At 57.9% G+C, this 12,266-nt stretch overlaps 2 protein-coding genes across 5 annotated transcripts in view; one reads left to right on the top strand and one right to left on the bottom strand.

Moving 5' to 3' along the window:
• Gnal (G protein subunit alpha L) overlaps positions 1-7,471 on the top strand; it is a 67,646-nt gene extending 60,175 nt beyond the window's left edge. The window contains exons 9-12 of the mRNA XM_033757423.1: positions 167-292; positions 2,111-2,241; positions 2,971-3,038; positions 5,750-7,471. Of these exons, the coding sequence (XP_033613314.1) occupies positions 167-292; positions 2,111-2,241; positions 2,971-3,038; positions 5,750-5,896 (472 nt within the window). The 3' untranslated portion in view covers positions 5,897-7,471. The remainder of the gene's footprint in view (positions 1-166; positions 293-2,110; positions 2,242-2,970; positions 3,039-5,749) is intronic.
• The window catches only part of Mppe1 (metallophosphoesterase 1), a 16,998-nt gene continuing 10,480 nt past the window's right edge, over positions 5,749-12,266 (bottom strand). The window contains exons 5-10 of one of the 4 annotated variants that reach the window (XM_010639026.3): positions 11,618-11,692; positions 10,334-10,442; positions 10,183-10,248; positions 9,986-10,108; positions 8,883-9,023; positions 5,749-8,352 (exon numbers count right to left, since the gene is read on the bottom strand). In XM_010639026.3, the coding sequence (XP_010637328.1) occupies positions 8,170-8,352; positions 8,883-9,023; positions 9,986-10,108; positions 10,183-10,248; positions 10,334-10,442; positions 11,618-11,692 (697 nt within the window). In that variant the 3' untranslated portion in view covers positions 5,749-8,169. Of the gene's footprint in view, positions 8,851-8,882; positions 9,024-9,985; positions 10,109-10,182; positions 10,249-10,333; positions 10,443-11,617; positions 11,693-12,266 lie in introns of all 4 variants that reach the window. The other 3 variants (XM_019209747.2, XM_033757441.1, XM_019209749.2) reach the window with 3 other exon arrangements.

Genomic DNA, 12,266 nt, shown 5'->3' on the forward strand with positions numbered 1-12,266 from the left:
TCCCCGAGTGTGAATGGCACAGATGGAATTTAAGGCCCCCAGTTCCCCTCTGTCTTTCGGGGCGAGTCCTCCCCGCCCAAGCAGCGCCCCGCGACACAGGGCCAAGCGGCAGGGGCGCCTGTCACGGTGCGGCCTCTGCTCACTCAGCCGCCCCTGTCCTCCCCCGCAAAGATGTCACCGCCATCATCTACGTCGCGGCCTGCAGCAGCTATAACATGGTCATCCGGGAGGACAACAACACCAACAGACTGAGAGAGTCCCTGGACCTTTTCGAGAGCATCTGGAACAACAGGTGATGGGGCAGGCGGCCCGCCGCTGGGTGGAGGGCGCCCCGGAGCTGGGTGTAGCGCACACGGCTGTCATCCCCGCCCCGCCTGAGGCTGAGGCAGGAGGATCGCAAGTTTGAGCCCAGGATGGGCAACTTGGTGAGATCCTGGCTCAAAAAAAAAGTTAAAAGGGCTGGAGTTGTAGCTCAGGCCTCAGGCACCCTGGATTCCAACCCAAGTACCACAAAAAAATAAATATATGTGTATACATATATTCGCACACACACTCAGAGGGCTGCAGATCTGTTTATTAGCAGCACTCGGTTTTGTGTTTATTCTCCAAGCAGCACCTCCTTTCCCTGCTGATAAACCCCAAGCCGTGACCAGCATCTCGCTCCCTCCATGCGCAGTGTTGTCATATTTTAAACGGGGGATGTTCTTTGATCACCTGCTCATGGTACCTTTTCAAAAAAAATTAAATCGTTTTGAAAGCCTGAGATTGCATCCAGAGTTCAGAGCTGGTTTCGCTTGGTTTTTGAAATGTACAGCATTTGCTGATGGCTGCCCGGTCTCTGCGATCACCAAGGCCATGGCGTCACCGGAGACTGTCAGCGAGGGGGACCGGCCACAGGGCCTCTTTCTCGCGGAAACCAGAGTGTCTGTGAAGCGAGAAATGCCACCAAGGAGGGCAGGAAAGCCAGCTGAGCTTGCGGGGTGCTTGGCTGTCGGAGACGTCTTCCCCGTCACTGCTCAGTGGCCCTCCTCGGGTTTATGGTACAGGACAGTTGGCGGGAGAGAAACAGGGCTGAGAAGGGGCAGGTGAACCAAAGAACGCTTTAGAGTCGTTAAAATTCTTACACAAGAGAAGGACCTGCAGTGTGACCCTGGCCGAGGAGGGACCTGGGCTCCATCCCACACGCACCAGAGAGACAGGAGAGCGCCCTGAGAGCAGCGGCCTCTGGTCATCTCTGGTCACAGTGACACTTGCTCCATTATTTTCCATGTGTTCTTTTATGGCCCAACACTGCAGTCTTGTGGGGGTGGCACTCTGCCTACACCAGGCCTCACTGTCGGGGCCACCCCTGCCACAGAGCTGCGTCCCCAGCTCCTTTTCAAGTGTGCTTTTGAGATGGAGTTGTCCTAAACTTCCCAGGCTGGCCTGGAAATTTCGAGCGTCCTGCTCAGCTTCCTGCGTGGCTGGCACTTTGGGCACAGCCACCGCGCCAGCGTGCCTGGCCACAGGTAATGATCCTCTTAATTATCTCAAGGTTAACTAACCTGAACTAAAGATTATCCTTTTGCTGTGACTGTGTGTTTGATAACCAGAGGAAACCATGCCACTCTCCGCTTGGGGAGGGTGGTATTTTAAGGCACTTTTATGCCCATGGACCAGTGCTGAGCCCCGGGAAGGGAAGGGCCTGGCCTGCCCAGCCCATCTCCGGGTCCACTCACAGTGCCTGTGCCATGAGCGGGGAGCACCTGCCCTGGGCCAGCTCCCTGTCAGTGTCACAGATCTGGCCTGTCAGGACTGGGCCTGCCGGAGCGGTGGGCAGGACCAGCCAGGGTCCAGCACGCCCTCCTGTGGCTGCAGGGTCGTCCACACTGCACCTTCTCCTGACACCTGACACAGACCTCAGCCTGGTGCCTCAACGTCCCTGCCCGGCGGAGTTGTCCAGAACGAGCTGACTCAGTCGGTGGGGACCCACGTCTGCCATTCGGATGCAGTGGAGACCCTGGCGCCACAGACCCAGCCCAGCCTCCTGGGAAAGGACGGTGGACTGGGTTCCCTACACTGAGGCCGCCACACACCCTGGATGTGAAATGCTGTCTGTTGCCCCTTGCAGGTGGCTGCGGACCATCTCCATCATCTTGTTCCTGAACAAACAGGACATGCTGGCCGAGAAAGTCTTGGCAGGGAAATCGAAGATCGAAGACTATTTCCCCGAGTATGCAAATTACACCGTTCCTGAAGACGGTGAGACCCCGAGCCGGGCCGACCCACGGGAACCTATCCGTAGGTCAGTCTCTGCCCACTCCCCCTGCTCAAGCCCAGGAGAGCCCCTCCAGCCTGGCCAGCAGTGTCGCAGGGAGACTCGGGCTTCTGCGCAGACAGAGCGAGTACCCTTAGGCAGCGCCAAGTTCAAACTTGGAGCCAGCCATGTTTCATGTGCACTTGGCACACGGCCCAAAGGTGTCAGCACTCGAGTCCGCTGTGGGGCTTTCCGGGTGGGGCTGTTACTGATTCTGGAACTGGCAGTGTGGCCTTAGCACCCACCTGCCGGGGCTCGTCTGATGTCCCCTTCATGCCACGTGGCACAGGAAGGTTCTGTGGCAGCCAGTACCTCCCCTCGCCCTCGGGTAACCTGGGTGGTAGTGCCTTGTCCTCCACGGGGCAAGGTGACACCTAGGTTCCAGGCCACGTGGATGGAGCCCAGGAAGGCCGGGTGGTATGGTACGAAAAGGAGGGCACAGCTCTTGTTGCATGTCTGGTAGCAGCTTGGCTTTCCAGAACCTTCTGTGAGCCTCTTTCTAGAGCGATCTCACCCCCTTGAGCTCGGTATGGAGCCCAGCCTGGCTGACATCTGTCAGAGGCAGAGGCCAAGAGGAGCCTGAGTACACAGCTTCTGACTTGTAGCTGTGTTTCCATATGGTCACACCTTGGTTTCACGCCACTTAAATGAAATTTCATTTTTAATTTCCACAGCAACACCAGATGCAGGAGAGGATCCCAAGGTTACGAGAGCCAAATTCTTTATCCGGGACCTGTTTTTGGTAAGTGATTTTGGGGCCTTTTGTCTGCCCCCATAGTGTTATGTTACGAAACTTGCAAATGACTTAGCTTTTCCCAGCCTCCCTGAATCTTTCGCACAACTGTGAGCCTTGGTGTTGTGACCAAGCATATCCAGGTACAGAGCTTAGATGGGTCCCCCAGTCACACCGCCTCCAGCCGTGCCACCCTCCCCCAGGATGGCACCCACTCGAGCCACATGTGTCCCAGGGGACTGTCCAGAGGGACAGAGGCAGCTTGGGCCAAGTTGAGCACACAGCACTCGTGCTTTGGTGCCCACTTCTGCCACCCAAAAGTTGCCACAGGTGAATCTAACGGGAACTGCAGCATTGCAAACTAAGCCATTTTCCTTTTCTTCAGTGTTTTAAGATAGCTGAAGACTTACATAAAATGTGAAAGAATTGTACTGATCGCTTCCACAGCCTGACCAATTGGCCAGATTTCCCCATGTCTGCATCACCCATCTGCAAATTTTCTTCTGTGTGACGATCTTGCCAGCGACGCGTGGCTGCTCACTCTGAGTCCGTCTTTGTTGCACCCCATCACTGGCACGGGTCCTCAGGGCCCTGACTCGGGCGCACTGGACCTTTCCCCGGGGAAGGAGGGTCTGCGGCCGCCATCAGCCAGGGGTGCCTGCTGGCCGTGGGTCAAGGCCTCCGCCTCGGACATGAGGCAGCAGCCAGGTCCTGCATGTGAGAAGGAACGAGGCCCGAGTCCTGAGAAGAGTCAGGCAGGACACTGAGGACCCCCATCTCTAGGCCGTGCCTTGGGAAGGGCCTCAGTGGGGAGCTGGCTCTGGTGAGGCCATGTGCCCAGATGTAGGTGGTGTTCCCAAGAGCCCATGGCGAGCTGAGCATGCCGGTGCTGGGCAGATGGCACGGCTTAGACTTAGCTTTGCCTGCCAGAACACGGGCCTCCGCACCTGGACAGACCTTGTCTCTCTGCTGCTGCCCAAGCCGGCCCCTGAGCACTTGGCAGTCAGAAACTGTGGGCACGGAGGTGCTGCCCGGCTCTCACTGAGAATCTGCCTGGCAGGACACAGTGTGGGCCGTGGAGAGATTAGAACCGGGCTCAGGAGGAGCCAGGCAGCTGTGGGGTGGGGTCGGGGATGGGGTATGGGTGCAGATGTCAGTACTCATCCAGACAGGACCTCAACTTGGGGGAATAAAGGTCACACCTGAAAGAGCTGGGCCCATCCCCAAAGGGGGAGAGGTGAGTTTGGGCAGAGACAGGCAGTGGCCTCCCAGCGGCCCCTCACAGCCACCGTGTACGGAGGGCACTGAACACAGGGATTTCCCTCAGGGAAGATGGGCATTTCTGGGACAGTTGAGCCAGACAGCCAGGGCCAGCCCAGGGCCCCTCCAGTCACCATAAGCCGTCTCACCCCTGATGGTGAGTGACACTCAGCAGCTGGGACAACTCAGTGGCCTGTGCATCCCTGCTGTCCACCTTGCATCTCAAAGCTCACCCGAGCGTTTTTACCTTGGGCACAGCCCCAAGAGGCCTCAGGGCTCAGGCAGCAGCCCAGTAACCCAGATGCCCAGGGCTGGCACGGTGCTGCTCCCCGAGGCCCATTTCTGTCACCTGCGGTGGACATCCGGGCACAATCAGGTGTCCGAGATGTGAGCGCAGTCAGCAGACCGCAGCAGCCAACTGGGCACTGAGCCTGCTGCTGAGTCAGTGGCTCCAGGCAGGGATGGCCGGTCCTGCAGTCACAGGGAGCAGCCTGTGTCCTCCAGCCGCACCCAGGGAAGCGTTTGGCACACGGTGCCGAGAATGGGTAGAAGCAGGCTTTCAGTGCCCCCAGAAGGAGTGCCGACCCCAGGATCACTGTCTCGGGACCCTTCCCATGGTCCCAGCAGCACCCAGAGTCTGTGGCCAACAGGGTTTGGCAGGGCAGGGGGCCCAGCGACACCAGCACCCAGGGCCAGCTCTGCAGGACCTCTCACCGTGTCCTCGCAGGCCTGTGTCCTCGCCTCTTCCTGTATGGACACCCACACTGCATGGGTATCACCCCAGTGGCCTCGTTCAACCTTAATCACCTCAGTCACCCGAGGGACTGGGATTAGGGTACGGCACATGACTCCAGGACGGGGACACAGTGCGGCTGCAGCCCCAACATCCTCTCCACTCCAGTGGCTTCCTGTTCCCACGACTGTGGCTCTAAGGGGCCCTCACACACATGATGGAGCTCAACCCTGGCTGCCTCTAGGAGCCCCGAGCCTGGCTCTTCCCCCAGCCCAGGTCCATGCTGAGGCCGTGCTCACCGTCTCTGCAGCTCTGAGCACGGGCAAGGCGAGCTCAAGGCTGCCCGTGTCACTGGGACACAACAGCAGACCCACAACTCAGAGGCGCAGAGGTTTATTCAGCTTCAGGGAATCAGTCCGTGGTGGGCCAGGTGCTTAGTTCACGGCAGCCAGGAAGCAGAGCAGCGGAATGGCGTCAGAGAGGAAAGGGCCAGAGAGACTCCGAGGTCACAGCCCATACCCACCAGACACACCCAGAAGTGCGCTGCACTGCGCTGCGGGACAATGCATCTGGTGAAGTGGCGGCCTCAGGATTAAGGGTCCCAGGGTCCCAGCACACACCCCATGTGCAGGCAACCCCCACCGCGCCCTTCAAGTCCTGGGAAGTCACGGTCCCAGCATCCCCAGGCCTGGGAGCCACGTGGCTCACACGACCCCCTCTTTTGCAGAGGATCAGCACGGCCACTGGTGACGGCAAGCACTACTGCTACCCCCACTTCACCTGCGCCGTGGACACAGAGAACATCCGCCGCGTCTTCAACGACTGTCGCGACATCATCCAGCGCATGCACCTCAAGCAGTACGAGCTCTTGTGAGGGCAGCGCCGCCCCACCCACCGAACCCAGTCCCCGAGGTGGGCGTCCGCGGGACTGAGATCCGTCTGCCCCAGTCGTGGTAGGACGTAGTGTCTAGTGTCACTGGCTGCCGTCTGTCCTGTCCCCAGTGCAACCGTGTGTGACCACCAAGCCTCCGGCTACCTCTGTCCCCCAGGTTTGGTTCTGTAGCTTTGTTTCCACTCAACACAGCCGTCCCCGCTCTTCCACCCAGTCCCTGCCACTGCAGAGCAAAGCTCTGGGGTGGCTCCGTGGCAGGATCTCGCCCTCGGGATCCCTGACTTGCTGGTTTGTGACTGATTCATCTTGGAGAACTCAGTGGCTAGGGGAAACACGTGGCCCTTCTGGTTTCCCATCACAAAGCCACAGGCTGACCAGTGACTGCCCCCATCACCACTGGCCAGGGCGCAGTGACGGGTGGAAAGCGCCCTCCTCTGGGGGCCTCCGAGTTGGGCAGAAAGCCACCACGTTCTCCTGGAAAACGTGTCCTGTCTAAAACAACCCTATGCCTTCCCGATGCTTGGATGCGGTCTCCTCCCATATTCTTTTTGTTGTTGGTTTATCACTGGTTCATTATACTGTACAGACCACAAAATTTTGTATCACTACTGAACAAAAATCCTCGTTGATTTTTGTGCCTTGATGGTAGCTATACCTGTGAAAGAAATCTGTTGTAGTGCTGAGAGCTTCGTGCTGACGCGACCTGCTGCTTGCTCCCAAAAGGGGAACAAACAGCATTCCTAGGTGGTGGGACATTTTTATCCGGCTGATACTTTATAAAATACTTCTTGATTTTTTTAAAAAATATACGTAACTGACATGTGTTAACCATCACCACATGGTCGCAGCCCCTGCTCTGTCCTCCAAGCCTCCCTGCAGAATCCCAAGCTCCGACCCCGGGGGCCAGGGGCCTTCTCCGCAGGCTCCACTGCCCTGGGTCACTGTGCGGGTTCCAGCCCCATCTGCTCCCGGGCAGGCACAGGCCAGCGGCCGCTCCATCGGAGCTGCACACAGACTCCACCATCCGCACGAGTGCTCCGCGGGAGCGCAGGGCTGTCGCCCTTCGCGATGCCCAGGAGGGGAAAGGGCCTCTCCACTGTCTTCTCAAGATGAAACCTTACGAAACCTTCCTGGCTGTGCTGAGGTGCTGGGGTGGAACCCAGAGCCTCATGCATGCCAGGCAAGTGCTCCACCCTGAGCAGCGTCCCCAGACCCACAAAACCCTATCTGAAATACAAAGAGAAACCCGGCTATTTCTCACTCCTGCAAGATTCACAGATGCAGCCTCAAGAATCCCAGAGACCTAGGCCAGCTGCGTGGTCCTGGGCAGACGGCGCCTGCTTGGCCTGAGCCATCTGTGAAACCAGCACGTCCTAGTCCTCTCCGAGCTCGCCCAGATTTACATGTCACTTCTCCAGGCAGGCCAGCCACGCTGACCCCGTCCCGTCCCTGGGCCGCAGCCTCCCACCATGGCACTGGACTCCTCTTAGTTGGCCTGGGACAGGGAATGGAAGTGACTCCCACTTCTGGCTCTTTCAAAGCAGAACTGGAAGAAAACTAAAATGTACCTCCACCAAAAGAAGAAATGTTCAAAGATGCCATGCACCTCTGTCCCCCGACTCAAGGACCAGCACCAGGCGGGGTACAGCGCGGCAGCCCTGGTCTCTCAGCACACTTGAGGCCTGTGCTCCGTCCCCAGCACCGCCAAAGATGAATAAAAAAAACAATGAAAATAAGAGCTAGACCCATAAGGGAGAAAACAATACAGCTTATCTGACTTTAAATTACTGCACCACTTATTTTTAAGTACTAGGAGCCCTAGCCGATGTCCATTCTTCCAAGTTTTGGTCTTTGACGGCTGAGACCCGGTCTAACACCCCAGTCTCCCGGAGAATTACACTTACGTAGAACCTGAGCCCAGCAGTTTAGCCCAAAGGTACAAAGCCGGAAGAGCAGTGTCCCTGCAGGCCCGGCGCTCCGGCCGCCTCCTGCGTGCAGACGACGGTGAGCAGCTTCACACCTCATACAGACGCAGCCTGACCCTCCATATGTTCGATAGACACAGGAGAAGAGATGTATGTAGAGTCCGTGTTCCATTTTTATAGCCTGAGAACAGCGCAGCCAACTGTGCCCTCTGCAGTCTCGCCACCGCAACGCTGGGTTCCCATGACACGGGCCTGCACGTTGCTCTCCGAGGACTTGGGAAGCAGTGTCTGGGCCTCGATGTCCCTCGTGAAGCACAGCTGCTGCCCGCCTCACCAGGCCCTGTGCGTCCTGAGCGTGTTCCAGCCAGAAAGGAAGAGCGAGGCCAGCCGCTCCCCGGGAGCCAGGAGGAGGACGGCCAGCAGCCCCGCCACCCCGCAGTAGGTGGCCAGGACGGTGTCCTCCCGCGGGAGGAAGCACTTGGAGAGGGCGAAGTCCTGGGACGTCAGGCTGGCCTGGGGGAGAGGGAAGGACACGCAGTCTGACCCAGGCCGTGGGAAGGTCGCCGGCTTTTGATGCCCTGCACCCACCACACCCTGACCCAGCGTCCTGCACAGTGGGGGACACAGGACCGAGCCAGCAAGGGTCAGACACTGAGCAGCCAGGACGGCAGCTGATGTTTCCGTTCTGTGAGGACCGAGGCGGCTCCCCTACTGAGTCCGGCACCGCAGGGCCATGGAGCCAGCTGGGCCTAGGGCTGGACAGGCACCACAGGCCCAGGGTCTTCCTGGGCACCACCACCGCCCCAGCCTGAGCAAGCGGTGCTTCTGAAAGCAATGACAGTAACAGCTCCCACGGCCCTCACGCAGTGCCAGGCTCGTGGGTCCTGTCCCCAGCTGCAGAGACCTGGCCCCCTCTCAGCAAGTGGCGGTCACTTCCTGCAGCTTTTGTGTGTTCTCACGGACTGCACGAGTGAGCAGTTGATTACTGTGTTGGCTTGAATAGTATGAAAGCTGTCACATACAAATAAAATCGCGTTAGTTACCATGACAAAGCTGGGGTTGTTCCTGTTCCTCCAGCTGAAGGACGGCACACTGAGCTCGGGGGTCCCCACACCGTGCAGCACCTCACAGGCACTGTGCGTGTGGCCGCTCAGCACCAGGCGTGGCTGCAGCCACCACAGCAGCTGGACACAAGGACATGGCAGCAGTCAGCGTGGAGCAGGGACACAGGACAGGGATGGGGTGGACACGGGGTGGGGACGGGACACGGGGCGGGGACAAGGGACATGGGGTGGTCAGCGCAGGACAGGGGCCGGGGGCGCGGGGGGACGGCAGCAGTGAGCACAGGATGAGGGACAAGGGCGTGTATCACTGGCCAGGTCAGTTCTCTCACTGAAGTCAATCCTAATCACACAGGACAGGCTCCTTTTTTTCCCTCAAAATCGTATTTTACTAGAATCTTCTCTTCCCATCCCAGATTTTATGTTACTATAGTTTATTTTTTAAAATATTATTATGAACTTTTAAATAGAGTCCAAAAATATATTTCAAATATAAATTAATGTTTTAAATTTCATTTTTAGTATATATAAATACTTCTTAAATATGCATTTTCAAGAAAACAAGTTTTCTTTAAGTCCCTAAAAATTTGACTCTAGGGCCGGGGATTAGCTCAGCGGTTCGGTGGCCTGCCTTGCAAGTGCAAGCACCCGAGTTCAATCCCCAGTACCAAAAAAAAAAAAAAATTGGACTCTAAGTTCCATTTATACTTCCAAATCCATTATGTCAATGGACAGTGTTTTCTTTTTCCCAGAACTGGGGATTGAACCCAGAGTCCACACACTGAACTACTTCCCCAGCCCTGCTTTTACTTTTCATTTTGAAACAGGGTCTCGAAAAGTTGTCCTGGCTAGGCTCTCACTTGGGATCCTCCTGCCTCAGCCTCCTGAGTGCCGGGAATACAGGAGTGAACCCCCACACCTCGCTGGTGGGAAATTCTTGAATGTAAGAATGAGTTGAGCACATCACCAAGTTGGGATTAGGAAAAGCAGATCTACTGAAAAAGCAAAGAAACAAAGCCTGCCTAGCCTGACGGTGACTGAGGGTCACGTGTGGCCAGGGCAGTGTGGCCACGGGAGCGGCGCACCTTCTGCGAGGCCTCCTGGGACAGCGCGTCATATCTCTCCCTGAAGGGGACGGTCCTCTCCTCCGGGGGAGCCGCATCTGGCCCAGAGCAGTTGGCGTCACTGGCACGGTACAGTGGGTAATGCTGTGGACCCAACAGGGTCAGGGGGTGTCCCACCCATGCCCCACCTGCACCCGACTTGTGCCCCACCCACTCACCTGCAGCAGGACAGGGGCCGACGGGGGCAGCCACTGCCCCACTCCACACAGCCCAGAGCCTGGCACCTGCAGTCAGGAGCCAATGTCACCGTGCATGGCGCCCACATCGACACAGGGCGCTGCAGGGACAGCAGGGAGCCCACGGCCTTACCTCCCGAGAGCAGTTCAGCCGGCGTGAAACCTCCAGGAGCTCAGCCTCGGCAGCGGCGCAGATGTTACAGCCGTCACCCTCCATGGCCACACTGTTGACCATCACGAAGCTGGGGAGGGCAGGGGTCAGGCACAGGCCGAGGGCACCAGGCCACAGCGTGGGCGCAGCCCAGAACGGCTCCAAGACCCCACCTGGGAAGCACCGGGCACATGGCCGAGCTGGGCACCTGCAGGGCTGTCCCGGGGGCACTGCTCTGCGCCTGGCTGACAGCGGGGACAGAGTCCACCCACCTCAGGCTGCGACACGGTGCCCAGGACAGCCTGCCGCCAGCGTCCTCCCGACACAGCTCTCACAGAGGGCACTGGCCGCAGGGAGCCCAGGGACTCAGCATGAGGTGAGGCTGGCTGTCCCACGGGACACCTAATTGTCGGCTCCACCCAGGGGTTCCCGTGTCCTGTGCACTCGGACCCATGCGGGACCTGGAGGGAGACTGCATGACCTCTGCACAGGGCAGGGGTCTGAAGTGGGTGTCCTCAGCCTGGGAGAGGAGCCTGTCAGGGGCCCCTGAAACACTGGTCTGGGCAACCACTTAAAAGGGTGTCACATTGCCATGGTAACACAGCACAGGACTAGGACGTTGCCTGCTGGAGGCTCCGAGGTACGGGATGGGGACACTGCCCCATCCCAGGGCTGCACAGAGGCCTGGGACCTCACAGCCCGGTGAGCTGCTGTGCCCATGAGGATGGCACAGAAAGACCCCAGACGCCCCTCCTCCTGGCTGGGGCTTAGCTCAGTGGTGCCACCACCTGCCTTGCAAGTGCAAGGACCTGAGTTCTATCCCTGGTACAAAAAAAAAGTACTTTAAACTGGAAGCAGGCCCAGCTACTGGGCAGGCTGAGGCAGGAAGATCTTTTGAGGCCAGCCTGTGCAACGTAAATGAGACTCCATCAAGACAAAACAACACCAAGAACAAAGGACGTCTTTGCAGAGCAGGCAGGGGAAATACGCGCACCTGGACAGTACCAAATGGATCTCAGGTGCACGGAGCCCAGCCCAGTCACAGACCAGAGGCTGCAGGTTGCTAAGAAAACATTCAGGGAGCTCAAGGTTCCCTGACCAAGGACGGCCTGCAGGATACAGTCCTGGGCACCAAGTCAGCCAGAACAGGTGGGGTGGGCATGGCATCATGGCAGGGGTTCGGGGTGCAGCCGGGGGCGCCAGGCCCCATGCCCAGCATCACACCCAAACAGAAGCAGCCACTCACACAGACTCAGACGGACTCACTTCACTCCTTTCCAAGAAAACAGCCTCTCCGAGCCGAAGGCTTTCTCAAATCGCTTTACTTTGTAACTGCTCATCCTGCATTCAAAGTCAAAAGAAACATTTTTGAGACCAAGCGTGTTGGTTCCGCGAAAGCACAAGCGTGGATGGACTCTTGATCCGAGTGGCAGGCGGCTCATTGGTTCAGAGCTGCCACGCTCATGGCTGAGGCTCACAGACAGACCCACAGCCTTGCAGGAGCCCCCGAGTCCTCACTTTAAGAGTGAGTGAAATACTGGTAGGGCGCACGCCTATAATCCCAGCTTTCCAGGAAGGTGAGGCAGGAGGATTTCAAGTGCAAGCCTAACCTGGGCTACTCAGCAAGACCCTGTCTCAAGATAAAAAATAAAAAATGGCTGGGGATGTAGCTCCGTGCAAAAGGCTTGGACTCAATCTCCAGTCCAATAACAATAATAATACAATAACCATAACAATAACAGAACAAAAGTGAAGATGAACTGAGTGACTCCACAAAAGCAGGGTGGGCTGACTGGGAGACCCGGCCGTCATCGTCCCTGCGGCTGTGAGGGCCACCTGCTCTACCCAGGACTCCAGTTCCGTGTTTCCCAGGTGCACTCGCGGCTCGCCACACCGCAGATGCCAGGGGCGACAT

Source organism: Fukomys damarensis, unplaced genomic scaffold (assembly GCF_012274545.1).
Source record: "Fukomys damarensis isolate Sample0158 unplaced genomic scaffold, DMR_v1.0_HiC HiC_scaffold_30, whole genome shotgun sequence".
NCBI lineage: Eukaryota > Metazoa > Chordata > Mammalia > Rodentia > Bathyergidae > Fukomys > Fukomys damarensis.